General features: G+C 39.3%; 1 protein-coding gene across 1 annotated transcript in view; it reads left to right on the forward strand.

The window, feature by feature from the left end:
* Nucleotides 1–27,139, forward strand: part of LOC131239887 (AUGMIN subunit 6) — a 58,495-nt gene that overhangs the window by 19,944 nt on the left and 11,412 nt on the right. The window contains exons 7-8 of the mRNA XM_058237795.1: nucleotides 4,760–4,820; nucleotides 4,899–5,217. Of these exons, the coding sequence (XP_058093778.1) occupies nucleotides 4,760–4,820; nucleotides 4,899–5,217 (380 nt within the window). The remainder of the gene's footprint in view (nucleotides 1–4,759; nucleotides 4,821–4,898; nucleotides 5,218–27,139) is intronic.

Consider the following 27,139-nt stretch of genomic DNA (forward strand, 5'->3'; position numbering starts at 1 on the left):
CAAAACTTTTGTGAACCCTAAAAGGGTTTCAATGGAAAACGTTCAATTCCCCCCACTGCTTTTTCAGTGTGGTCCACTTGATCGTTAGATCTGTCTTATTTTTCGTCTCAAGTGGACTATACTCAAGGAAACAATGGTGGTTGAACATGGTACCATTAAAAACTTCTTAGGGTGCACCTTGATTTTCCCTATATTTTATTAGGCACTTAATCTGTTGATAACTTCACATAGGTTTGAATGAAGAGAAAAAACAATTATCAGCTTGATCCAAACTTTTGTGGCCCATTAATGGTCAATCATCATTGTTTCCTATGGTATGGTCCACCTGATTATTGGATCTGCTTCATTTTTTTGGATAATGTCTTGAAAAAACGGATGAACGGGGTGGATACTGAATATAGTTGTCTTAGTTCAATCAAACAATGCATAGCTTAGTACCATATACAAAGGAAACTTATTATGTCCACTTCTTTTTTGAGATTTTATGATTTAAAAGTGTGTATTAGGGTCTATTTAAATAATCCCTGAAGTTTCATTGAAAAATTCAACAATTTTCCCAATGTTTCCCAAAAAAGTGCGATAAATTATGCCATACAAATGATATATCCCGTGCGATAACTGATACATATCTGTATCCCAAGGGTGTGATACATTGCGCGATACTGATGTTTCGAACACTGCCTACATCAACCACCCTCAAGCTAGGGTTGTCAATGGGCTAGGCTTCATGGTGCCCAATTCTAGCCCAAAGTCCTCTTGGCTAGCCTAAGCCCATTCCATGTCCAAAAAAGCAGAAGAAGAAAAGAACAAAAAAAAAAAAGAAAGTAAAAACAAGAAGAAGAAAAGAAATGCAAACCGCTACCCATGCCCAACCCATATGGCATTTTGTGCCCATATGACTAGCTCGGTCCGGCCCATGATCACTTGTTCATGTCAAATGTGTAAAAATAAAATGGAGACATTAAAGTTCAAATGGGGATCTAAAGTTAGTCTAAGTAAAATGGAAGAAAATGCAATTCCAATTCAAGTCAACCATGCATCTTATATCACCCATAAACATTGGTACATAAATGATCCAAAGGCCAAAATCTCATTTTGAGAGCCTCGTGCGAGCACTTGCAGCTGACTTTATGTATCCATCTCACATGTTTATCTTAATTGAATGGTTGGCCCGAGCTCACATATAAGCCTTATTATTAATATATTATGCAATATATACCTATATAAAATATATTATGATGCAGGACATGAAATTCAAATATGATGTGCGAGATTTCAGGCTTAAGATTACGTTAGTTCAGAAACAATTACACAAATTCCATATCCCACATGAAAGTCCAAACATTCAATTAAGGGGAATCTATGCGGGTCCAGGCCTACACATGTTAAGGCTGGATCAATAAAAATCATGAACCAAATGATACTCAAAAATAAGAAATAATCATCCACACATGCACAATAATTAGTCCTTAATCTAAGGGATTCACTAATTTCAACTCAAGGAACCCTAGGGTGAAAAAAGGGCAAATAAATTAAGGGTAATGCAATCTGGGGTTAGTGTTTATGAAAATGGGTATAAAAGGGGGAAAATAAGAGAACCTGAACCGGGAGACAAATCCCGCGAGCGGACAACAGCTCGGGGCTTGACACACATGCGCACTAGCCTGGCCGCACGTGCGAGCGGATCCCACACCTGAAAACTGATTCCTTGGCCCTGGTCGGCCAGGGGTGGGCTCCAAATCCCTAAAGTTTCAGGGCGATCCGAGCTACGGGTTGTGCGCGGTGGTCCACCGAAGTTTCAGCCCTCTTGCAGGGCCAGATTTTGGAAACTGGCTGTAGGGAGAAGATCCGCTGCAAAACTGATGGATTCGAGGTGAGGATGGTTGTAGAAGGAGAGATATGGATGGAAAAGGGTAGGGGGGATGGGGATAGATGTGGCTTCACACCACGGTAGTTAGTCCTTCGAAAAGGGAGGGCTTCGCACCCACTTGAATTTTTCCACAACTCAGAAACTCAGAGAGTAGAAAAAAACTTGGAAGAATTTTTATTAAACTTCAATGAATCAAAAAAATTATAAGGGGTGCCTATTTATAGGGAAAACCTTATACCCCAAAACTCGCGCCATGTGCGCAACCTTTACTTGGTGATGAAGTAAATCAAAACAAAAACTAACCAAAGAAATCAAAAGCGTTCATGATATTCTAAATAACATAAATAATTAAAACCTAAAATATGAACTTAATCCGAATAGTGGGCCCCGATCATGATATCCCATGATGGGCTTTACTTGATTATCGGGCCCACTCTCTTGAACCAAAACTCCGTCTTCTAACTAGAAGGTCCTCCCTGGACGTCGTCATCGATTCAGATCGATGGTGGGGGTCCTCCGTGCATACGACGTAGGGGGGGCATGTGTGTGAGATGTCCCCATCATATTAGAAATATATCGGCTCTGGGGGGGTGGGTGGGTTGGGGGTTAGCCCAAGTTCGGCCCAAATTGGTTAGGCTTTTATATCTAAGCCCAAGCCCATCTAGCATGGTTTGCCGTAAAGGCCGTTACGTAAAGGTAACAATAGCAACCGTTACACGTTACGGGGTTATAACGGCTGTAATAGCCGTTTTGAAAAAAATGACTTGTAATTGCCGCTAACAACACGTTACATCCCCTATAAAGGCCATAATAGCCCCGTAATGGTCTATTACGGGACATATATAGGTTTTTCATACTTTTTAATCAACATTACAGGGAAGATATAGGTTTTTCGAGAGTTTTTTCAATAAATAAAAAAATAAAAAAGAGAGACTATAACGGCCGTTACGGGGCCGTAATAGCCGTTATGCCCCGTATTGTAAAGGTAACGGTGGTGGCCGTTACGGCCGCCGTTACCATTATGGAACACCTTGCCATCTAGTGGGCCTAAAAAGTGTGCCCAAACTCTGCCCAAATAGCTAACCAACCCAAAAGCCCATAGGCCAACTTGACCCATCGACAACCTTAACTCAAGTTGGAGCATCAACGTCGCTCATGCCTACCTTGGAACACATATAGAGAAGATGATAACAATCAATATACAGACAAGTAGCAATTGAAGATCGTGTATCCACCATGTTTTGTTTGAGGGGGAATCAGTTCGGCCCAAATTGGTTAGGCGTTTATATTTAAGCCCAAGCCCATCTAGCATGGTTTAAGGTAAAGGCCGTTACGTAAAGGTAACAGTGGCAACCGTTACACGTTACGGGGTCGTAATGGCTGTAACAATCGTAACAACCGTTATGGAAAAAAAAGACCTATAATTGCCGTTAACAGCACGTTACATCCCCTATAAAGGCCATAATAGCCCTGTAATGGTCTATTACAGGACATATATAGTTTTTCATACTTTTTAATCAACATTCGGGGAAGATATAGGTTTTTCAGGGGTTTTTTTTAAATAATAATTTAAAAAAAGAAGAGAGAGACTGTAACAGCCGTTACGAGGCTGTAATAGCCATTATGCCTCGTATCGTAAAGGTAACGGTGGTGGCCGTTACGGCTACCGTTATCGTTATGGAACACCTTGCCATCTAGTGGGCCCAAAAAGTGTGCCCAAACTCGGCCCAAATACCTAACCAATCCAATAACTCAAGTTGGAGCATGAACGTTGCTCATGCCTACCTTGGAACACATATAGAGAAGATGACAATCAACATGGGCCATGATTCCCCCTCAAACAAAACATGGTGGATACACGATCTTCAATTGCTACTTGTCTATGTATTGAGCTTTCGTTGTCTATTGAATCTTCTTTTCAAATAGAAGGCAATAGCTATATTCGACAACCATCCAGCTACCAAACAGCCATTCAAATGCAAAAGCCTCTCAAAGATATGTGTGACATTGCACAACAGGTGAGTGAACTACACCCACAACGGTTGAGGGGGGACTGCCCCCAAAATGGCGTTTGAAGACACACGTGCAACACTACAGTGAACTACACCCACAACTGATAACAAAGCCCTAATAAAGGAAGAAACGATGAACAAAAATGGAAATCTCCGGTGCTTGCAAAAATCTTCTACATCAAGTTGGGTCGAGCATTTCATTAGTTTGTATGTGCTGTATCACACCTAGACTACATCACATGAGTATACACATCCCACTGCCCCTAACACTTCCACACAAGAGTATACACCCCTCTTGGATGCCAGAACACCATGAGGTGGAGTACACACAAAAACAGCAAAAAAGCGGCTCAAAAACTGATTGTACGACAACTCTTCCACACAAAAATTGTCATAGCTTTGACAACGGAATCAAATGAAACTTGATTAAGAGGATTGCTAACTCACAATTGAGTCTGATCCAAGCAAAAAATCCCCTAAAGAAACCCCTAGTAAAACTATATCTTTGATGGAATGAAATCTTTTTTTTTTTCTTCTATTATTGTACAAAACACCATTTAAAACTTATCAAGAAATTGCAGAAAAATAACTTGTATTCTTTTAAAATCATCTTCTTCCAGATCCCATACTTTTCTTCTTTAGATGTCCCCTCGGTCCTACCTTGCTGACATTATTCATACAGCTGAATGACGTTAGCAGCAAGCTTACTTCTCATGGTTGGCTTTTCTTTTCTGGTTCTTTTTGGTTGGCAATAGGGCTCGAGGAATACTCTTAGCTTTAGTTAGATGTAGTGGTTTTCATAATTTTTCCTGACTAATCAATTTTTTTTTCCTTGATTTATCTGGTCCTGCTTTCATGTTGTTAATTCTTTTTACAGGTCAGCATGAGCTTCTTGCTTCAGGCCCTATTGAGGACTTGATAGCTCACCGTGAGCATAGGTAATTCTAAATTTTCTCTCTTAAAGTTTCTTGGATGAGATTTCCTAAAACCACCGTGACATATAATTCTTTTATCAGGTACCGCATCTCAGGGTCATCTTTGCTTGCAGCTATGGATCAGAGTTCTCATGTTCCTCATCCGGATTTATTATCTGTTCAAGCGGATGATCTGGCTTCAGTGCACACATATGACCGAGAACAGACAGATGGATCTTTTATCAATGTGAATAGGGAAAAACAGAAAATCTCCTTAGAGTCAACTCAATTTCAAGTGAATGATGAAGCTCTTCTTCGAGTGGATGACAAAAGTGGAAGAGTCCCCACTGTTGATGTAGCAGAGGTTCTCAGGCGTTGGACACATGCTTTACAGCGGATTCATAAGCAGTCGCTTCATTTGGTATGTGAGATTTTCCATATTTCATGAGCATCATTTTGAATTGCAACTACTTTTTTTTTTTTTTTTCTCATTATTTCCTGAGGCTAGAGCCAATTGACCCTGGGATTTTTTCTTTTCTTTTCTTTTTATAACATTTCATTCATGAATTGTTTGATTTGTTTGATGTTTGTATTTGTATTAGTATCCTTGTTTTTGTTGTATTGGCCAATCTTCAGAATGTACTGCTATGGATTTAATGCAATTTTCTGAAATTTAGGATGTGAAATTCATGTATTAATGATATCTAATTGGGGCTTCTACATGTCACTTGTGCTGCTACATGGTCCTGGTCAGCTCAAAAGTGGAGAATAAAAAACAGGATAGTGTATGACATGTCTGGGACATGCAAGAAGTATGCACAGGTGGTGCCATTCTCTTACTTTTGGGTCCCTTTTACTCGTGCGAGTAATTTCTCCAGAAATCCTTCTTGGAAAAACCCTATCGGGATCTTATTTTCCAGAGATATGGGTGTTGTTTCAACTTTCGAGCATCAAATGAAGTGTCATGCTCGGTTGTGGTGATTCCCCACCAAGGTGTTCCAAAACTGTAACAGTGGCCGTAACGGCCACCGCTGTTACCATTATGAAACGGGCCATAACAGCCGTTACGGGCCTTTTTATTCTTCTGAAAAAACTATTACAGGACCGTTACGGGGCCCTTACAGGTCCGTTACGAGCTGTTATGGACCGTTACAGGACCGTTACTGCCTGTTTTTTCTGTAACGACCGTTATAGCCGTTTCGAACCCGTAACGTGTAACGGTTATGACTATTACTGTTATGTAACCGATTTTGAATACCTTGTTCCCCCGTCAACACCCTCCACCCAAAGTTGGCCAATCTCACTCCCCATGCTAGTCTTACAGTGGCTGAATGCTTTTCCTCAAGTGGGTCCTCCATCTCTTGGTTTCCCCCTTGTAGAAGAGCGTTCTCAGATTTTGAGATGGATGAGTATGCTGATCTTTTGGGTTGTCGGCAGCTTTATCGCCCTTCCGGAGATGCTGGCTCCTTGGTGTGGAGGGAGCATAGCTCTGGGCTTTTCTCGGTAAAATCCTTCTACAAGCTTCTCACGAGGGACGAGTCGGCTATCCAAGAGTAGTTCGCCTATCAATTTTGGTTTTATGGGGCACCTCCGAAGGTTGCGGTCTTTACTTGGTTGGTAGGCAGGAAAAGGGTCCTGACGATTGACAACCTGCGGAAGAGATCCATGGTCATTTCAAACATGTGTAGTTTGTGCCAGAAGGATGCAGAGTTTGTGGATCATTTGTTTATATTTCGCCCCTTTACATCTATAGTTTGGGATTTCTTCCTTGCAAGTGTTGGGGAATCGTAGGCAATGCCAGGTACAGTTAGAGATCACTTGTGGGCATGGCATGGGGGGTCCGGAGGGATGATAGATTGCCATAGTTGGTTATTAATTCTTCCAGCCATTTGGTGGGCGATTTGGGGTGAAAGGAATAGCTGATGTTTCCGGAATTCCTTGTGCCCAGTTAAGGTGGTCATTGAGGTAGTCATGTTTTCGGTGTTTGAATGGAATTCCCCCTTTAGCAATATGTGTTAGTGGGCTGTGATCCCTTTTGGATTGCTTTGTATTCTTTTTTTTTTTTTTTTAAAAGAAAAAAGAAGAAGAACAAGAAGTGTCATGCTCATGCTATAAGACAAAAATCTTCCTGATGCTATTAGGTGTGTTGGCATGAAATACCCTGAGAACACATGAAATCATGAAACTTCTATTGAGTCATTTCTCTAGATGGACTCTGTGGCCATCCACCGATTTGGTGTCTACTTTCAGTGACATTCTTTTTCCTCCCATGGTATGTTGATTTTGCACAAAAAAAATTGAGCAGTTTGGATGCCATCGACCAATGTTTGGCTCGTGCATGGTGGAGGTGCAACTTGGGTTGGGCTCTACCCGAACTCAACTGGCCCAACCCAAAATTCTGGTATGGCTGGGTTGGGTTGATGTCGATTGGGCTTGGGCCAAAAACCATCAAACCGACCCTATCTCGGGTTGAGGCCTGGGGCAACCCAACCCAACCTATACTAATCCATATTACATATGTAGTATAAATTATTATATTTAGTGTTCGTATAGTATAAGATGCTAAATTACTACAATTAGTAGAGTGTCCTATTCAAGTACTGTGGGCCTGACCTAAACTGGCTGACCCGACCCAACCCGGGATGGGTTATGGTTGTGGATATGGTACATTGGGTTGGGCCACAGGTTGACCCAAGTTGAGGTCATGGTGGGCTCAGGTTAACCCTCAACCTGATCAAACCTGCCCAAGTTGCAACCCTATTGCATGGGTGATTAATCTTGTATCTTTGTACTTTTGCCTAAACAGTTTCAATGACTAGACAAGTCCTTTGATATATCTAGCCATTTTGGGTGAGACCTTCCTAGATGTTCCTATATCCATGTAATCAAGATGCCATATAGCGCGTGATACCTCCCAGGTATGACAGGGACACTTAAATGGGCAGATGGCCTCTAAGTTAAGCATTTCTTTATGGACTTTTCCAGCAAAGGCACTTAGGATTGATGAATGATAGAACTGATGTTAAGGGGTCATTTTGATGTGGGGAATCATTAAGGGGTGAAGAGAGAGCCTTTCTTAGAAAGAATCTTGGCAAAGATGTTTCTCTTTATCATCCCTGGGTGATTGAAAAGAAACCTTTTTAAGGATCCCATCACTCAAAGCAATGGTGAATCATAAAGAATGCATTAGGGGTTCATAGAGTGAATTCAAAGTAACGAAGCATTACTTTTGGTGAGTTGACAAACATATATGAGATCCTTTGAAGATGAGGGACATGCAAAACTTTGGGTAGGATTATCCTACCATTAGCGGAGGGAATGGAATCAGATCTAGCATGAAAGATAAGAAGACGGGTACTAGTACCAACTTTGACAGAGTGGGAACTAGTGTGAGTAAGCAAAGAGATCATACCCGGAATTGTTGTCAAATGCGATCACATATGCGCGATTAGATCGCATATGCCATCATGGCATATATGATCTTGGCAAGTACGCCATGACATTCTTTGATATGCGACTAATATGCGATCTCATATTTCCTAACGGTTAGAAATTTGACTGTTGTGAGCAATTTTTAAAATTTTTATTTTTATTTTTGCAATTTGGGGCACCTTTGCCCAGTGTTTTAAGTATCGACGATATCGGCTGATATATCCCACAATATATCTTGTATCCCACCTTTGCGATACGAAACACACAAGTAGTGGGATATATCCATTGTTCAAAATATCGGTATCGCACTATGTATTGCACCCTTGGGATATAGATACATATCGGTTATCGCACAGGATATATCGTTTGTATCGCATAATTTATCGCACTTTTTGGGAAACATGGGGAAGCATTGGGAAAATGGTTGAATTTTTTAATGAAACTTTGGGGATTGTTAAAAAAGCCCTTAATACTAGGGTGTCCCGTATCCGTTACGATACGACTGTATTGGCCAATACGTAACGATAACGACCGACACTATTACGCGATACGGGGTCAAAACGGGCACCCCCCTGATTCTGTGACTGTTACGGCCGTTACGTCCCGTAACGGCTGTTACGGGCTAAAGAAAATAGGAAAAAAAGGAAAAATTAATAAAAACGTACCTTTTTTTTTCTTTCTTTTCTTCTTCTTCTTCTCCTTCTTCCTCTTCTTCTTCTTCTCGGACTACTGCTGGCCTTCTTCTCCTTGCCCCCCCTCCCCTTCTCTCTCTCTCTCTCTCTCCCCCTCTTCTTTCCCTCTTTTTCTTTTTGGTTTCCCTCTCTCTCCCTTCTTTTTCATTCGGTATTGGAAAAAGAAATCGGAAGCGGATTGGCTGGTGTACCACACACTAGCTATATAGCTGTTGTAGGTACGTGTCATGCTAAGACGAGCATTGACACTCCTCGAGCTCCGAGTTGTACGAATGGTTCAAAGGAGATCAAAGTTACATGGGCTACACAGTGATGTATTTATTATATCTACACCGTTCATCTATTTTTAGAGATCATTTTCGAGCATTACGCAAAAAATGAATCATATCCAAAGATCGTCTGGACCACACCAAAAATAGCAGCGGAGATAATGATTTTCACCGTTAAACAATTCGTAGGGCCCACCATAACATTTATTTTCCATCCAATCTGTTCATAAGGTCAAAAAGACCTGAATGAAAAGGAAAAACAAATTTCATGTTGATCCAAAACTTCTGTGATCCCATAAAGGGTTTCAATGGTAGACGTTCAATCCCCCACTGCTTTTTGCAGTGTGGTCCACTTGATAATTAGATCTGTATTATTTTTCGTGTCAAGCCTTAAGATGAGCTCGTCAAATGAATGGACAGTTTAGATATAACACATACCTCATGATCAGACCCACAGGACTTGCTGACGTCAAAGGAATAGACTGCGTATGCAGCACGCTTTTATCACACGACTTAATAAAAGGTATAGTGCCACATGGGCCCCACCATGATGTATGTATTTTATCCATGCCGTCCATCCATTTTGCCACATCATTTTAGGTCATGATCCAACAAATTAGTAAGATCCAAATCTCAGATGGACCACAACATAGGAAACAATGGTTATAGAATGCTCACCATTAAAAATTTCTTAGGGTCCACTGTAATGTTTATTTTCCATCTAACTTGTTAATTGAGTCACACTGACGTGGATGAAGGGAAAACACACATGTCAGCTTGATCTAAAACTTTTGTAGCCCCCAATTTTTTTTTTTGGATGGTGGACGTTTAATTATTGTTGTTTCTTATGGTGCGGTCCACCTGAGCTTTGGATCTGCCTCATTTTTGGGCTCATGCCCTAAAATTATTTGGCAAAATGGATGGACAGTGTGGATATAACACATTCATCACGGGTGGGGCCCAAAAAACTTTGACACTCGTGTGCTACACTTCACAATCCAAGTCCCGCCTAATTCGGGCTCTTAAAAAAATTGTACCCAAGACATGTATTAACTTAAAATTTACCAATTAAATTATGGACTATAATTGCTAACTCACAATGCCAAAATCAAATTGTTTGAAAAGTTTTAATTGTTAATTTGTGGCCGCGTATTTTTTAAAATAGGGCCTTTTGATTTTTTTTCATGATTTACTATCCAATAAATGTCCACCCATTCATAAGTGGGATAATGCCAATAAATTGCATGAATTTGAGGTTGATTTGGGGCATGGATTGGTCCTCCAAGTCAGCCCCAAATTGGCAACGCCATCTACCTAAATTTAATTTCATTTTTTTAAAGAACTATTGGGAGAAATGATATCAAATTGTTAAGTATATAAATTAGATATTTAGAAAATTAAATATATGAATTTTGTAGTCAAATTCAAGTTATCTAGTTCATAAATTCATCAGATAGTCTGATACAACTTCTCACCAAAGAGTGGACCGTTACACCACCATAAACATGTTCCAATTTATAAATGAATGCATATTTAGAATGCTTAGAATATTCCGGATTTAATCCTATTTTTTCATATTTTTTTGGCATATTTTTTTGCACCGTTACGGTCCGTTACGCCCCCGTATCGCCGTTACACTCCCGTATCTGTATCAGTATCGGAGGGCACCGTTACACCAACCAATACCGATACGGGATACCTTGCTTAATACACACTTTTAAATCATAACATCTCAAAAAAAAATATGCACATAATAAGTTTCCTTTGTATAGGGTCCTAAGCTATGCGATGTTTAACTCAACTAATGCAACTATATTTAAATTGGATGCATGATATTTATAAATATATCATAGTCATGTATGAAAACACAACCAATTCATTGAAAAGCAAAAGAAGAACTGAAGAAGTAAAATTTGAGAAATATACATATCAATGATGGGGACTACTCCCCCTGACACCAGCCACGTGGCTGGTGGTCGGTGCTCTGTGGGCCCCACCATAATGTATTTGTTTCATCCATTCCGTTCATCCATTTTTACGGATCATTTTAGTGATTGCTACAAAAAATTATAGGGATATAAATCTCAGGTGGACCACACCAGAGGAAAACAATAATGATTGGATATCCACCATTAAAATCCTCCTAAGGCCCACTGTACTGTTTATTTGACATCCAATCTGTTGATTGGTTCATAAAGACCCAGATGAAGGGAAAAAATAAATATCAGATTGATCCAAAGCTTTTATGGCTCCCAAAATGTTTTTAATGGTCAAAGTTCATTCAACACTGTTTCTTGTAATGTGGTCCACTTTATATTTCGATATATCTCATTTTTTCTCTCATAACATAAAATGATCTATAAAAATAGATGGACAACATGGATGAAACACATACATCATGGTGGGGCCCACAGAGCACCAACCACCAGAGCTGTATGTATGAAAAGGTTGTACAATGGAGCTGACCCTCATTCATGCATGTTATCCACTCCATCCATCCATTTTAACAGATAATTTTAGGGCTTTAGCCCAAAAATGAAGTCAATCAAAATATCAAGTGGACCACACCAACGGAAACAGTGTGAATTGAATTTCTACTGTTGAAAGGTTCTTGGGGGGCCACGGAAGTTTTAGATCAAGATGATATTTGTGTTTTCCATTCATCCATGTCCGATTGATCTTATTAACAGGTTGGATGACAAATAAATATCACTGTGGGCCTTAGAAAGGTTTCAACGGTGGAAATTAATAGTTTCACTGTTTCCTGTGGTATGGTCTACTTGAGTTGTGGATATGGTTCAATTTTGGGCTGAACACCTAAAATGATGAGTAAAAACGGATGGACGGCGTGGATAAACCACATGCAATCACGGTGGGCCCAATAGAGTTTACTCAGTACGATAAGAGCATACTGAGTAACTCAGTACGCAATCTGATCTCGGCCCGTCATTGACGGGGCACAAGCGACGTCACCAAGTTATGTGGGTCCCACCATGATGTATTTTTTGTATCCACACCGTCCATACATTTGAAGAGATCATTTTATGGCATGAGCCAAAAAATGGGTCAGATCCAGAGCTCGAGTGGACCCCACCACAGAAAACAGTGGAGAGAGTGACGCCCACCATTACAAACTTATTGAGGGCCACAAGAGTTTTTGATCAAGATGATATTTGCCTAAATATTTGTGTCATGCCCTAAAATAATATTTCCAAATGAATGGATGGTGTGGATACGACACAAACATTACCGTGGGACCCACAGAACTAGGTGACGTCACTTAAAAGTAATTCACTACGCTTACTGTACTGATTAAGCTAATTATGGTCCACGATGATTTATGTATTTTATCTGATCCGTCCATCCATTTTACTAGATAATTTCAAGGCTTTAGCCCAAAAATAAAGCATATACAATGTTCAAATGGGCCACACCGTAGAAAACAGTTGAATTGAACATCTACAGTTGAAAATTTCTTGAGGGCCATAGAAGTCTTGGATGATTGGATCAAGCTTATATTCGTATTTTCCCTTTATCCACGTCTGTATGATCTTATTAACGGTTTGGATGACCAATAAACATCACTGCAGTGCCGAGAAGGGTTTCAATGGTGGAAATCAGTATCACCATTGTTTCCTGTGGTATGATCTTTTAAACTTCCTAAATTTTGGGATCAACCCCTTAAATTAGATGGGAAAACTGATGGACGGCATGGATAGACCACATACATTAAAGGTGTGCCCAACTGAGTTTACTGAGTACGATAAGAGCGTACTGAGTAACCCACCACACAATCCAAATACATTTTCACCCCCATCCGCGCCCTTCTCCTTCACTTTCCCTCTCCTTCACGCACGCAAGAGTTCCGACATTCGCGGCGGCGATGATTCTCGTTCCAAAGGAAGGGGTTCCTCAATCCGGCCTGATTTCTTGCGGGAATCTCCGAGAAATCCCCACAGATACTCTCCAATCAGCGAAGAAAGAAGGAAATTGAAGAAAATTGCGATAAAAATCATCCAAGAAAGAGAGAAATCGTACTTACCTGTCGAATGGCCCACCTCCAATCACCAATCTTCGCTATAGCCTACTGGTACTCTTCAATTTTTTTTTTTTCTAATTCAATTTTTTTTTTAATTCTCCATATATACATCTTGTGATATCGACGATATATTGTGCGGTATCGACGATTTTGGGATTTTTTGTATCTTCCGGGGGTTATCGCGGGAGTTTCGTCTCACTGGGGGGTGATAACGATAATATCGGCCGATAGTATCGATATTTTGAGCACTGGATATATCCCATATGTTCGATTTGGTGAGCATTTTTTATTTTCGAACATTTTTTTTTTCTGTAAATCATGTTAAATTAGTGTCAAATTGTTACAAATTTATGATTTTTCATGCAAAGAGTTTCGATTTCAAGATTTGGAGGATATGGGTTGAGTTGCAGAATATTGAAAAAAATCAAAATTTTCCAATTTCTCACAAATCGGTTGCAATCTTTGTGTCCAAACATAAAATCAAACATGTATGTAACCTGATCCAGTGATTCTTCTTTTTCTTTTGAATGTATTGCTTGTGTTTTCACACGTCTTCTTACATTTATAAATTATATAAATAGACTTTGAATATACTTGCATCTATTCAGTTAGACAGCGCATAGATTAGGACCTCATACAAAGAAAACCTATTATGTCAACTTGTTTTTTGTAATATTTTGATTTATAAGTGTGTATTGATGTCTTTTTTAACAATCACTGGAGTTTCATTGAAAAATTCAACCAATTTCCCAGTGTCTCCCCACGTTTCCAACAACAATGATACATTATGTGATACAACCGATATATCCCATGCGATGACTGATACGTATCCGTATCCCAAGGGTGAGATACGTAATGCGATACCGATATTTCGAACACTGCCTTTGCCTATAAAATAAGCACTCGTATCCCTTCCATTTTCATTATTCTTTACTATAAAGCTCTAAATCTCTCCGTCTCTCTCTCTTACACATCTTTCTCTCTTACTCTAATCTCTCTACAACTATTTCAAGTTTCTCTCTATTACTTTTCATTTCCCATTTACAAACTTGAACTCTTCCAAGATAATTTAAGATTCAAGAATACCATCCAATATCAAGATTCATCATTTAAGTATTCAAGATCTAAGTTCGAATTTGAAGTGTTCAACCATTCAAGATTAAGATTCAAGAATCGAGATCATGTCATTTCTTCTTTCATTTTCTTTAATAGTTTTATTTCTCATTCATTCATTCAATTCATCTTAGGCAAGTTTTCCCTAAGTTTTTAGATTTTTTTTTTCAAAACTTCCCATTTCCCCCCGAAAAAAAGCGATTGCATATGCGATTTGACAACACTGACCGCGATCATTGATCATGTCAGAAGTAGCACGAATATTAGGGAACTGATTGATGGTGAAGATAGATATTGAAAATCTGTAATTTCATGCAAAGCTGATGATATGTGAGGATGAGTCAATAAGGTGGTGTGAGCTTATGGGGGCTAGTACGTAGAAGCAGGAAGATTAAGTAGGCAACGAGCCAACAGCATTGTAATTTCAAGTAATCAGGATAATGAAAAACTTGACAAATGATATGAACTTAGAAGGTTATGCACCAAGAATGCCATCAAGCTCGAAATAGTTTAGCTAATAGCCACCACTTTGGCCACCACAACTTCTTGCCTAACCATCATGGCATCCAATACAGAAGAGAAACCACGGACATGACTTTGGCCATCTTGTTAAGCACTACCGTGGTCATGTTTTGCAATAAGAGTTGAAGGCTAATTGGGCTCCAATATAGAGCAATATTGAAGAAGGTCTTTTACTGAAGAAGAATGATTGGTAATTCGGTTGTTTATGAAAATTGTCCAACTTGTGTTGCTATTTTGATTTGGTTTGGTTATCATGCCAATGAGACAATATTTGCAAACAAAAAAACCTTTTTAAAAGGCTTTAATTGTTCCTGGGAAACAATACATTCCACTTTATGATTTGGCACAAGCTCTTAATTACAATCTTGGGAAAAAACCCTTAGCATGATACAACTTAGCATGTGCAAATGATGCATGAAATCCTAGTCTAATGTCCTTTGTCTTGGAGTGTTTTGGATCATCAGCTAGGGAGAAGCTTGCTGGTGCTTAAAGGAACTCGATAACCTTGGAGTTTATGTCCCATATAGCTCCGGATCATCAGCCACTATTAGATCCCTTAACAGTCGGCATGGAGCCACTGGTAAGGCCTTGGATAGTTGGCGTAGGACCGTTTGTCAGGGTCTTGGACAATTGACGCAAAACCATTGTTGATATCTCAGACAGCGTGGAACCATTTGTGGAGGTTTTGGGGAGTTGGTGCGGAGCCACTCTTATGAGGAATGAGTCCTTAGATTCCATTGGGGAGAATAACAAGTCCTTAGATTCCACATTTCTCACCTTGTCTCAGCACATTACATGAGAGGAAGCCAGATAGGGGCTTGCCTTCAAGAGATCAAGAGCTTAAAATGGCATGATGTTGGGAAATGAGTACCCAAAGGGGGTATTTATAGTCCATATTGGTGGTTATTTCTCCAAAAGGGTAGTTACATGCAAGGTATCCTGAATCAGTTATGGCCTTACGTAACGATTACGGCCTGACCCCCTCCCCGCCTCCCCTTGTGAAGGAAAAAAACGAATCGTAACTGGCCATTACGACCTATCGTAACGGCTGGAAGAAGGGAAAAAGGAAGTTAAAAAAGGTACCTGGGATTTCTTCTTCTTTTTGCTTCTTCTGCTATTGGTACTTCTGCGGCATTAGTGGAATGAGTGCTGTAGATTGCATGAATTTAGAGCCGATTTGGGGCATTGGGTGTTCTCCCAAATAGGCGACATTATTCATCTGAATTTAGTTTCATTTTTTTCTTAAAATTTCTTAGGGGGGAATGATGTCAAATGCTTAGAGATATGCATTAGTAGGATGAGTGCTATAGATCACATGAATATAGGGTCGATTTGGAGCTATTTGAGTGGTCTCCCAAATTGATGACGCTATTCATCTTAATTTAATTTAGTTTATTATTATTTTTTATAATTAATTGCGGGGAATGATGTCAAATGCTTATGAATATGCATTAGTGGGATGAGTGCCATAGATTGCATGAATTTCAGTCCAATTTGGTTGCATTTGAGGGTACCCTAAATCAGCAACATTATCCATCTAAATTTAATTTTAGTTTTTTCTTAAAATTTCTTAAGGGTAATGATGTCAAATGCTTAGGAATGTGATTAGTGGGATGAGTGCGATAGCTTGGATGAATTTTGGGCCAATTTGGGGTCAATCTAAGCCTATCGAGTTAATAAAATTATCAGACAGGCTGGGAGAATATTCTTACTAAAGTGTGGACCGTTACACCATCATAAGCATATTTAAAACCACAAAAGAAAACATATTTTGAATTCTCTCAATATTTTGGATTTTTCCGACATTTTTTGGTTTTTTTTTTTTCTAAAAAAAATAAATTCGACCGTTATGCCCCTCGTTACTTGTAACAGTTTTCTGCTGGGCCGTTATGCCCATTGCTGCCATTACGGAATACCTTGGTTATATGGTTACTTCCCACCCAAAAGGTGGTTAGATATTTCCCACTCTTTTGGCCATTACGAACATGTATTGTGTTGTCATTGTACAACTGGCATGGAGCATATTCTTGTTCCGCACCCGGTGTGAGCTGGTTTTGGGCTGACACTTTCTGTTGGCTTGAAATGGAAGTCTGCTAGGAATTTTGATCTAGCTCTGACTGTTGCAGTGAGCACAGATTGGACTTTTACTGGGAAGTCTTCATCTCACGCTAAGCCTTGACTGAGCACGAAATAGTCTCCAAGTCTCATTGGAGGCTGGATGAAGGTCTTCTCGCATTGAATCTGGTTGAGAGCACGGGATTTGAAGATTGTTTCACACTGGCCCTGACAATAAGCATGAATTAGACTTGTCCTACTTTGGTGAAACTGTTGAGAAAGTGGTTTTGCGCAATCGCTTAACGGTTAGCACAAAGTGAGATGAAGATGTCCTGTGTTGTGTGAAATGCATCCGGCTCCAACTCTTTGTTGTGTAGAAATTGTTCCGTGCTAACACAATGGTCAGCATGAACTGACCCTTAGGGAGATTCTTAGTGTCAACATCAATGGAGGTAGGTATCGGTGGAAGCGAGAGGATATTCGATAAACGACTCATATGGATCCAAGACCATTGCATACCCAATATAGCTTGTCTATATCATTGACAAAACAACCAACAACAACTGGCTGATCATAAATGCTTTTGATGCTGTGCAAGTAGTCAGAGATGGAGAAAAAAGCTCGACGAAGAGACTTAAAAGCTGTCACGTCAGAATTCAGATAGAGCATGAATGCTTGAGATTGGTTAATAGAAGTGGTCTTAAGATGAAGCTAGATGACAAATAATTTGGTCAAACTGGCAACCTATGCAAGTACCTCCTCAAAAGAGTGGGTCCGTGGTATTAGGATAATATGGATTTATGGGCGTAATGCCACCTTTTCTTTTTTTTTTTTTTCTTTTTAATTTTTTAATTTTTTTTTATAGAGAAGTTGGGTGAGAGATGAGAAGGTGAAAGGGGGCATCAATAAATTCCTTGAGTCCCTGTAGAGTCAGATGGTTTTGTAATATGAACTTTTGCGTCTAATGTCAGATCACTATCCGATCATCCTCAACTTGAACAAAGAATCATGGGTCCTACTCTGTTTAGATTTGAGCTAGCATGGCTTGTTTGTTGAGAAGGTTTGAGAGTGGTGGAATATCTAAGTACAAGGTTTGGGTTAGTTATAGACTCATTGTGAAGCTGAAATTGCTTGCTCGTCCTTTGGGGAATGTAATAGTTTGGCTGCTAAGAATATTGGGTGGGGCTGTGTTGGCATGTGAGTGGTGTTGAGGTGAGCCTCTACAGTGCCGGTTTGAAGAGCCCGAGTAGAAGATTTAGCTTGATGTTTGGCTAGCAGCCAATCGTAAAACTTTTTCTAGTGTACGATTTAGAACCTAACCCTATATTGTTGGGAGCAAGGTATTACGTGATAGTATTGGCCACATTTTTATTATTATTTGGGAAAAATCTCAGAAATCATTGGTTTAAAAAATGTTGGGTCTATTTGGTTGGAAAGAAACAACCAGTGCTTTTTTTTTTTTTTTTTTTCAGTTTTCTTTTCTTTTTCTTCTTCCGTTTCCTTTTTTGGGTTGTTTGGCCCTAATAAAGTTGTTTCATCTCTCAAAAAAATAAAATAAAATAAAATAAAATATGTGGGGAACGCAAATATGATTTTATTTTATTTCGTTTTTGTTATAGACATGCATTTAATGGACCTAAGGGGCCATTCTTTGTCGCAATGTTAGCTTAACTTGTTGAAAGTTTATCAAATAGGCCCTAATTGGATACAAATCAAGCATGATTTGGTGAATTAGGCCCCGTTCAGTGTTCGAAGTATCGATATTGCTACAAGTTTCGCTAGCCAGGGATACAGAAACAACATCGATATCGCTGATAATATCTTCGATAATCGGCAATGCGGGAAATCATGGGGGAAATGATGGATTTATTTTATTTTATTTTTCCACTGAAACTTTAGGAGATACTAAAATACACATATTTGCATATTTAAGAATAATAAAAAAAAAAGTTGCAAAAAGAATACATACATAATGAGTTCCCATTTAATGGGGGCCTAAAAGCATGTGTCATTGTAAGAAACTAGTTCAACCATCTTATCCCATCTATCCATCCAACCATCCATCCAACCTTCCATCCAAGTATCCATCAATATTTTAGAATATTGACAACACGATATTTCGTTGAGAAGTCATCGATAACTAGAAAGGAAACGAAAGACTGTGGTCTTGTTATTGCACATGTTGCGATAACGATAAATCATTATATGATTGATATTATCATCAACAATTTGAACATTTCATACAACCATTCACCCATAAAAAATTGAAATGAAAAGTTTTTTAATAAATAGATTTTTGGTGATATCGATACATTGGCGATATTATTGAAATATCGCCGATACACTAGCAATACAAGCGACACCTGGAATTTACACAGTAAAAAATATTGGCGATATCGATACATTGGCGATACAAGTGGCACTTGGAATTTACACAGTTGAAAACATTGGCGATACTTAACGATCTATTGCCAATATTATTGATATCACCGAGCTGGAGATAGGGATAATATCTGAGATATCTCGGTAATATCGCGGATACTCCGGAAAATGGTCCCGTTTTATATGAATAAAACAAAGTGATGGAAAAATGCGAAAAGAAGCAATGGTTTGCTCCCAATATTTCTTCATAAAATCCTACTCAAATTTTCTGTTTTGATACTCAAAATAGGCCTCAATCTTAGTTCAAAATTAGCTTTTAAGCTTCATTCATGGTTGAAATGAAGAAGTGGAAAAATGAGACAATTCAAAATTATTTTTTTTTTCAAAATGGGCCTCTTATGGCTGTATCAGCCCCGTAATGGTGCCAATATGGGATGTATCAGCCCATAATGGTTGATATGACCCTTTTTCCACGATGGACTGATTCACCCTCGTATCATTTAAGGGCAAGGTGTTCTGCAATGGTTACGGCCACCACCGTTACCTTTACAATACGGGGTATAACGGCTGTTACGGCCCTGTAACGGCCGTTACGGTCTCTCTATTTTTTTAAAAAAAATTGAAAAAACCCCCGAAAAACCTGTATCTACCCCATAATGTTGATTAAAAAGTATAAAAAACCTATATATGTCCTGTAATAGACCATTTCGGGGCTATTATAGCCTTTATAGGAGATGTAACATGTCGTTAACGGCAATTACGAGTCATTTTTTTTCCATAATGGTTGTTACGGCCGTTACGACCCCATAACGTGTAATGGTTGCCACCGTTACCTTTACGTAACGGCCTTTACGACACACCATGTTTAAGGGGGGCGACTGTTTCCTTTACGTATGGACGGTACTAGCTGATACATAAGCATTTTTTAATACTAGGGTTGGGAGAAAGGCTAAGATGATAAAGGTGACGAGTCCTTGTAGGCGAAAGGTAGGAAGAAACAAACTTTTCCATATATGATAACTATGGTATGCCGGTTGAGTGAAAACAAAGTTGTTAATATTTGAAAGAGATATGGTTGGAGGTTGAAATAAAATAGAGGATGAAATAACAAGAAAATCACTAGGAGATCGAAGAGGATGTTATGGAAAATTCTTGGTTGAAAGGATGGAAAGAAAAGATTTTATTTTTTGAACTCCTAACATGGATGGTGAGGACCTTAAAGGAAAGAAAAATAAAATTATTTTGAAGATGAAGAGGACAAAGGATAGACTGATATGAGAAAAAGATGAATACTAGATTTTTTCGACCATAGAAGGTTTGGTGCTCAAACTTTGGAAGTAACAAAGATAATGTCAGATGCATTAAGAATGAGGACAAAAGGTAATGGTTAAGGACAACGAGTGGAGGAGTTATTTCTAGAATTTGTTAAATGACGAACACTTTGAGAACCTAGGTAGAGAAGGAATCATAAGCTCAATTGAGGTCGAAGATTATAGATACTTTCTCAGGATTTGGATATTTGATGTGAGAGCTTTGAGGAAGATGAAGACATGAAAGGTTTTATTAGGATCAAATGGTATACCAGTAGAGGTTTGGAATTGCATGGGAGAGATGGCTTATTTTGGTTGACTAAGTTGTTCAACAAGATTGTAAGAATGAAAACAGTGCTAGACAATAGAGGAAAAGTACCCTAATAAGTACTACCAAACTTTGGGAGAGAATGATAGAGCAAAGATTATGAGATAAATGTATCAGAAAATCAGTTTGGATTTATGCGATGGATGTCAACCATCAAGGTTATTTTCATACTCAAACAACTATGGAGAAGTTTAGGAGGGGAGAAAGGATCTCCACATGGTCTTTATGAATTAGAGGAAGCATATGATATGGTCTAAAAAAAGTAATAGACTATTAAATAGTGCTTGATTGTAATAAACCTATGTAATAGTTTATTACGTTGCTCCTATGAGAGTTTTGTGCTCTCATTGCCAGCCCCTAGCCAGGATAAAGGACGAGGATTGTGTTAGGTTGGCAGTCGGCATCAAACCTGTGCCAAAACTTCCAACATGAATTCAAATAATATGACATTCCAAACTCATGCTAGGGTATTCCTTATAAGTGACACGTTGCATCTGAACTTGGGTGTAGTGAGAAATGGGAAGGGTTGGCTAGGGCGTCCCATGGAAGCGACATGCTGCAATAGCGCCTAGTTGTTGTGAAAAGTAGGCCAGGGTTCTTCTGCCATTCTGGATGCGTGTGTGTAAAGAGGTAATTCCATGAACATAGGATTCGTCTTACCACATGGAATATAGGAATATTGACAGGTAAGAGTATGGAGCTAATTGATACAATGAAACGAAGTAAGAGTTAACATAGCTTGTGTTCACGAGAGCAAGTGGGAAGGGGCTAAAACTAGAGAACTTGATGGATATAAGCTTTGATATATAGGAAAAGAAAATAATAGAAATGGGGTAGGGATAGTGGTAGATAAAGATATAAAGGATAAAGTTGTAGATATTAAGAGAGTAAGTGATAGGATTTTATTAATAAAACTTGTGTTAGGAGGGGAGATGATCAATGTTATTAGTGCATATGTGCTGAAGGTAAGGTTTAGAGGATAGAATTAAGAGAGTTTTGGGAAAATATGGATGGACAAATGTAAGAAATTCTGAATGGAGAGGATATTTGTCGAGTCTTAAATGGTCGTGTAGGAAAAGAAAGGAGGGGATATGAGAGGGTACATGGAGGATATGGTTTTGGGAGAAGAAATGAAATGGGGGAAGCTATCATTGATTTTGTTGTGGCATACAATCTAACTCTAGCAAACACATGCTTTAAGAAGAGTGATGGACATTTAATATCTTTCAAAAGTGGATTATATACAAGCTAAATATGTAAGGACTGTAAAGGTGATATCTGGAGGGAGTTTGACTGCACTACGTAATGTGGTTATTATGGGTGTTTACATCAGGGGATGGAAGAAAGGGAATGCAATTAATAGGTGTCCAAAAACTAGGCGGTGGAATTTAAAAGGAGAGGAAACAGTGCCATTCAGAAATAAATTGATGGAAGAAGGAAAGTGGAATGTTAAGGAAGAAGTAAACGTTTTGTGGAATGAGATGGTTGAGTGCATTAGGAAAGTGGCAAAAGATGTTTTAGGAGTATCTAGAGGGGAAAACTAATCATATGAGGAAACTTGGTGGTGGAATGACGATGTACAAAAAGCTATCTATGAGAAACGTGCATGTTTCAAAGCAATACAAGGGACTAGAAAAATGAAATCTTGAACAATATAGAAATGGCAAAAGGATTGCTAAGAAAGTAATGAGACTAATCTTATGTCTTATGATGATCTTTATAATAGATTAGGGACAAGAGAAGGTGAGAAAGATGTATTCAAACTTGTGAAAATGAGAGATAGGAAGAGTGGGAACTTCATGTTAGATGTATTAAGAGCGATGACTATAGGATGCTAGTAAAGGACAATCAGATCAATAAAAAGTGGAGCAGCTATTTTTGCTACTTGTTAAATGACAATCACTCTAAGAGCATAGAGATAGAAGGAACCATAAACCCAAATAACGTCGGAGTCCATATATACTTTCTTAGGATTAGGATATTTGAAGTGAAAGAAGCTTTGAGAAAGATGAAAGCAAGAAAGACCCTTGGATTAGATGGTATACCAATGGAGGTTCAAAAGTGTATGGGAGATACTGGGTTATTTGGTTGACAAAGTTGTTTAACAAGATTAAAAGATTGAAGAAAACGCCAAATGAATGGAGGAAAAGTATCAGGGTACCTAGTTATAAGAATGAAGGAGATATACATCGTTGCAGTAGCTATCGTGTGATGAAACTTATGAGCCATACTATGAAATTGGGAAAGAGTGATTGACAAAAGACTAAGACATGAGACAAATGTATTAGAAAATCAGTTTGATTTCATGCTATGTAGGTGATGCAAGATAATTAACCACTTGCTCTAAAAGCTTGAACTGATAGAGCATGACAAATCAATCCCTTTATCTCATAGCCCAGGCCTCACATCCCACGAGTTAGGATGTTGGCCAAACCCTCCTCAAGCACCCCACTTCACACGGGCCACCCACCCCAAGTGTGTCCCCTCACCCCACAAGCTACCCCACTCGAGCCTGGTGTGAAAACTCCCTTGCATTAATCACCCCCGGTGAGGAGTCTTGAACACGAGACCTCCTGCTCTGATACCACTTTGGTGCAGGACATGATTTAATGCTAGTAGCAACATGGAGATTATGAAAAAGTCCATAAAGTAATTTAATTAACAAAAGATGCTAACCCACCAAGTAATTAAGAGTAAACAGTAGGCAATAAAATCTGATTTAATCTAAATAACATGCCCGCATGCCAATAAATCACATAAATCAATTAAAACTAGGCTCGATGGAAGGATAGAACTTCCAATTTAGCATAGGCACATTCCACACTCAAGGGATAGATTTGTAAGTTTTATGAGTAGGGTTAGGAAGGGGAAAATCTGAAATTCAAAAAATTAGGGTTCATGGGAATTGAGGATTTTGGAATTAGGGTTCTTAGAAATTGGGAAAAATAGGAAATTGTGGATTTACAATTTAGGGTAGGGTTATGGATGGGGAATCAATGAGTTTTTATGGGGAAAGCAATGGGAAATCGAAGGATTGAGCGGTTGTCCATATGGTCAGCCTAGGGACTTGCACATGTGGGTCGTTGGCTAAGGTTTTTGGGTCAATGGTTGATTTCGGTTGGAGTTGATGTTGGATGATGAAAAGTTGAAGAAAAATATGATTTGGATGGTCTTGATAGGAAGGGCAGAAGAGAGATGAAGTTTTTGGGAAAATACCTTTTTTGGATAGAAAGGAAGAGAGAAGAAAGATGATAGATGGAAGCCTTGCACCTCCGTTGAATGGGGAATGAAATCACACCACACCTAAGCTCCAAATCATATGGGGTATTATTCAAATCACATGAAGAAGAGAAAACACAAAGCCTTTTTTTTTTTTTTTCCTTCAAAATAATGGCATTAGGGCGTCACACACCCACCTTTCTCTTTTATAATCTCAGAAAAAACATTTTACAAAAAGACGCTCTCAGATAAGATTCTCAACGTAAAAAAGCTGAATAAATTAAAAGTTGTTCCTAACTCCCTGATGTCAACACAAATAGAAGCTATACCAAAAATAACGAAGCATGTAAATAATTTAAACAACTAAACTATTTTGTAGCCCATAGGGGTCCATAATCAAGATGTCTGATGATGATGATCCAATGGTCTGATCATCGTGTCCACTCAATTCAACGGTCCGATGTGTCCATCAAGCTCCTATATGCAACCCACGTGCATCTTTCCAATGTAGGGTCTTCAAAGATTGCATGAACATGTACGTGGGGTCTTGAATGCGGCTAGGAATGTGAATTGAGTCAAGTGGGCCCATGTCATGGTCGTCTAGCCATAAGGAGACTGGCTCAGCCCTCCTCTGGTATGGTGCTCGGATGTCCTCATCAATTCCCCTCGGTTGAGGAGATTTTGCCTCTGGCGAAATAAAGCTGCAGTGATGCTTGAGGAGATCCAGGTCTTGTCGCTGAAGCTCTGCCTCTGTGATCCATGTACCGTCTGACTTTGGTCTGCCCTTGCACTTAACAAGGTACTCTTGGTAACTTCCATGTCGTGTGGAAACTATTTCATCTAAGATATCCTCTATCTCCTCTTTTCTCGTAGGTATGGATGGTAGGGGTGATAAAGGTTGAGAAGAGGGGTTAGGTAATGGTTATGGGTTATGGGACAGGTCAGGGGCATCATCATTAAAGTTCATGTGAGGGTTAGGGGAAGGTTCATAAAGCGGTACAAGATCTTCCACATTAAATGTGGAACTGATACTCATGTTAGGTGGAAGATCTATCAAGTAAGCATTCGAAACTAGTCTTCAAGATTTTACATGGTCCAGCACTACGGGCTTGTAATTTGTTTATGGTTCCCTGTGGAAACCTTTTCAAATGTATTCTAATCATGACTTCATCACCCATAACAAACTCTTTAAACCTATGGTGTGAGTCAGCAATCATTTTGTATGTTTCATTACTTATATTGATTCTTTTTCTAATATCCACATGCAAGTCATGCATATGTTGTTTAGATGCATGTGCAGACTCCGAAGGCCTATGGAACACTGACATGGGTATGCAATCTATAGGGGTCCTAGGCTCATCTACTAGTCTTTCCAAATCCACTTCCTCATTGGGACTCATTTGATCGTGATAAAGGTTTGGTAGGGTCAACGCTTGAATGTCCCGCATGGGTGTAAGCTCAACTGGTATATCCTATGGAATAACAACACTAGACTCCTCCAATACCGGACTCACCTCAGGTGATAACTCTACACCATCCTCGAGTGTAACCTCAGGTGGCATCTCCATAATAACCTTAAGTGTGACCTCACTTGCCATGTGGGCATACATCGTCAAATCAGTTTTAGTTTCTCTTTCAGACTCTTTTGGTATTAACTATAGGAAGGACTCAAGCTGGAGTTTCGTCACATCTTCAGAATCACGTTTCTTGATGTCCTCCTTCATTTCTGGGGTGCTTTTAGGCGTGAGAGGCTTCAAGACAATCCTTTTGCCTTCATACAAAAACAAGCACGTATTTGAGTGGCCGAATAGTGTTGCATCTCTGTCATACAACCAATGCTTGACCAAAATGATATGGCTTATATCCATAAGAAAAACATCACACCATAGTGTGTCCGTATAAGAACCAAACTGGATCGGAATGGGACAGCGCTGAGAAATCGGAATCAAAGATGCATCAACCCATGAGACTCGATAGAGCTGAGGGTGAGGAGCGACTAGCATACCTAAGTGGTCCACGGTGTTAGCAGAGACCACATTGATGCAACTGTCACTATCAATGATCACCTAGCAGTTTTTGCCGCCACACTTGGCATAAGCGTGGAAAATTGAATTTCTGCGCCAATCATCACTTTCTACAATCAAACTTAAGGCGCGGCTAACAATTTCAAGTGGCACAGTCTCAATTTCTTCAATTTGATCCCCAGCTTGTGATTGGACATCTTCCTCAATGTTGGGGTTCACCTGAAGGGAGGCTTCAAGCTGATTGACACGTGCATTGGTCATGGTCAATTGAGTTGCGGTGGTCTTATTGTGTGCTTCAATAGCCGTCAAATGGTTGTTGATAGCACTAAGGGCCTCGACAATTTGTTCTAGATTCATATTGGGATGTAGGCCAAAACCACGTCTAGAACGAGTGGGCATACACAAGGTAGCTCTTAGGGGAAAACGTAGATCCCAGGGTAATGTTATGACAAAGACAAAACCAACCTAGAGATCAAATTGAACACACTAGAGACACTAATCTGAAAATTCAGCAAGCTGTTAACCTGAAATACTACCCTGAAAATTCAGTAGAATGGCAATCTGAGAGTACCAAGCTGAAGATTCAGCAAGAGTGTAATCTGAAAATTACGAACTACAAATTCAGAAAGGTGACAACTTGAGATTACTACGCTGAAAATTCAGCAATGGGACACTCCAAACTAGAAACAAAAATCTGCAATATGATCCTAAATTCTATATGAAATGTATGCTTTAATAACCCTAGATGTGGCTCTAACCTAAGTGCAACACAAAAATCCTATGCTAAACCTATGGCTCTGATACTAATTTAATGCAGGACAATTAACCACTTGCTCTAAAAGCTCAAATTGATAGAGCATGACAAATCAAACCCTGAATCTCACAACCCCCCCCCCCCCCCCCCCCCCCCCCCCCCAATGGGTTAAGATGTTGGCCAAACCCTCCTCATGGGCCCTAC

The sequence above is a fragment of the Magnolia sinica genome, chromosome 3 (genome assembly GCF_029962835.1).
Source record: "Magnolia sinica isolate HGM2019 chromosome 3, MsV1, whole genome shotgun sequence".
NCBI lineage: Eukaryota > Viridiplantae > Streptophyta > Magnoliopsida > Magnoliales > Magnoliaceae > Magnolia > Magnolia sinica.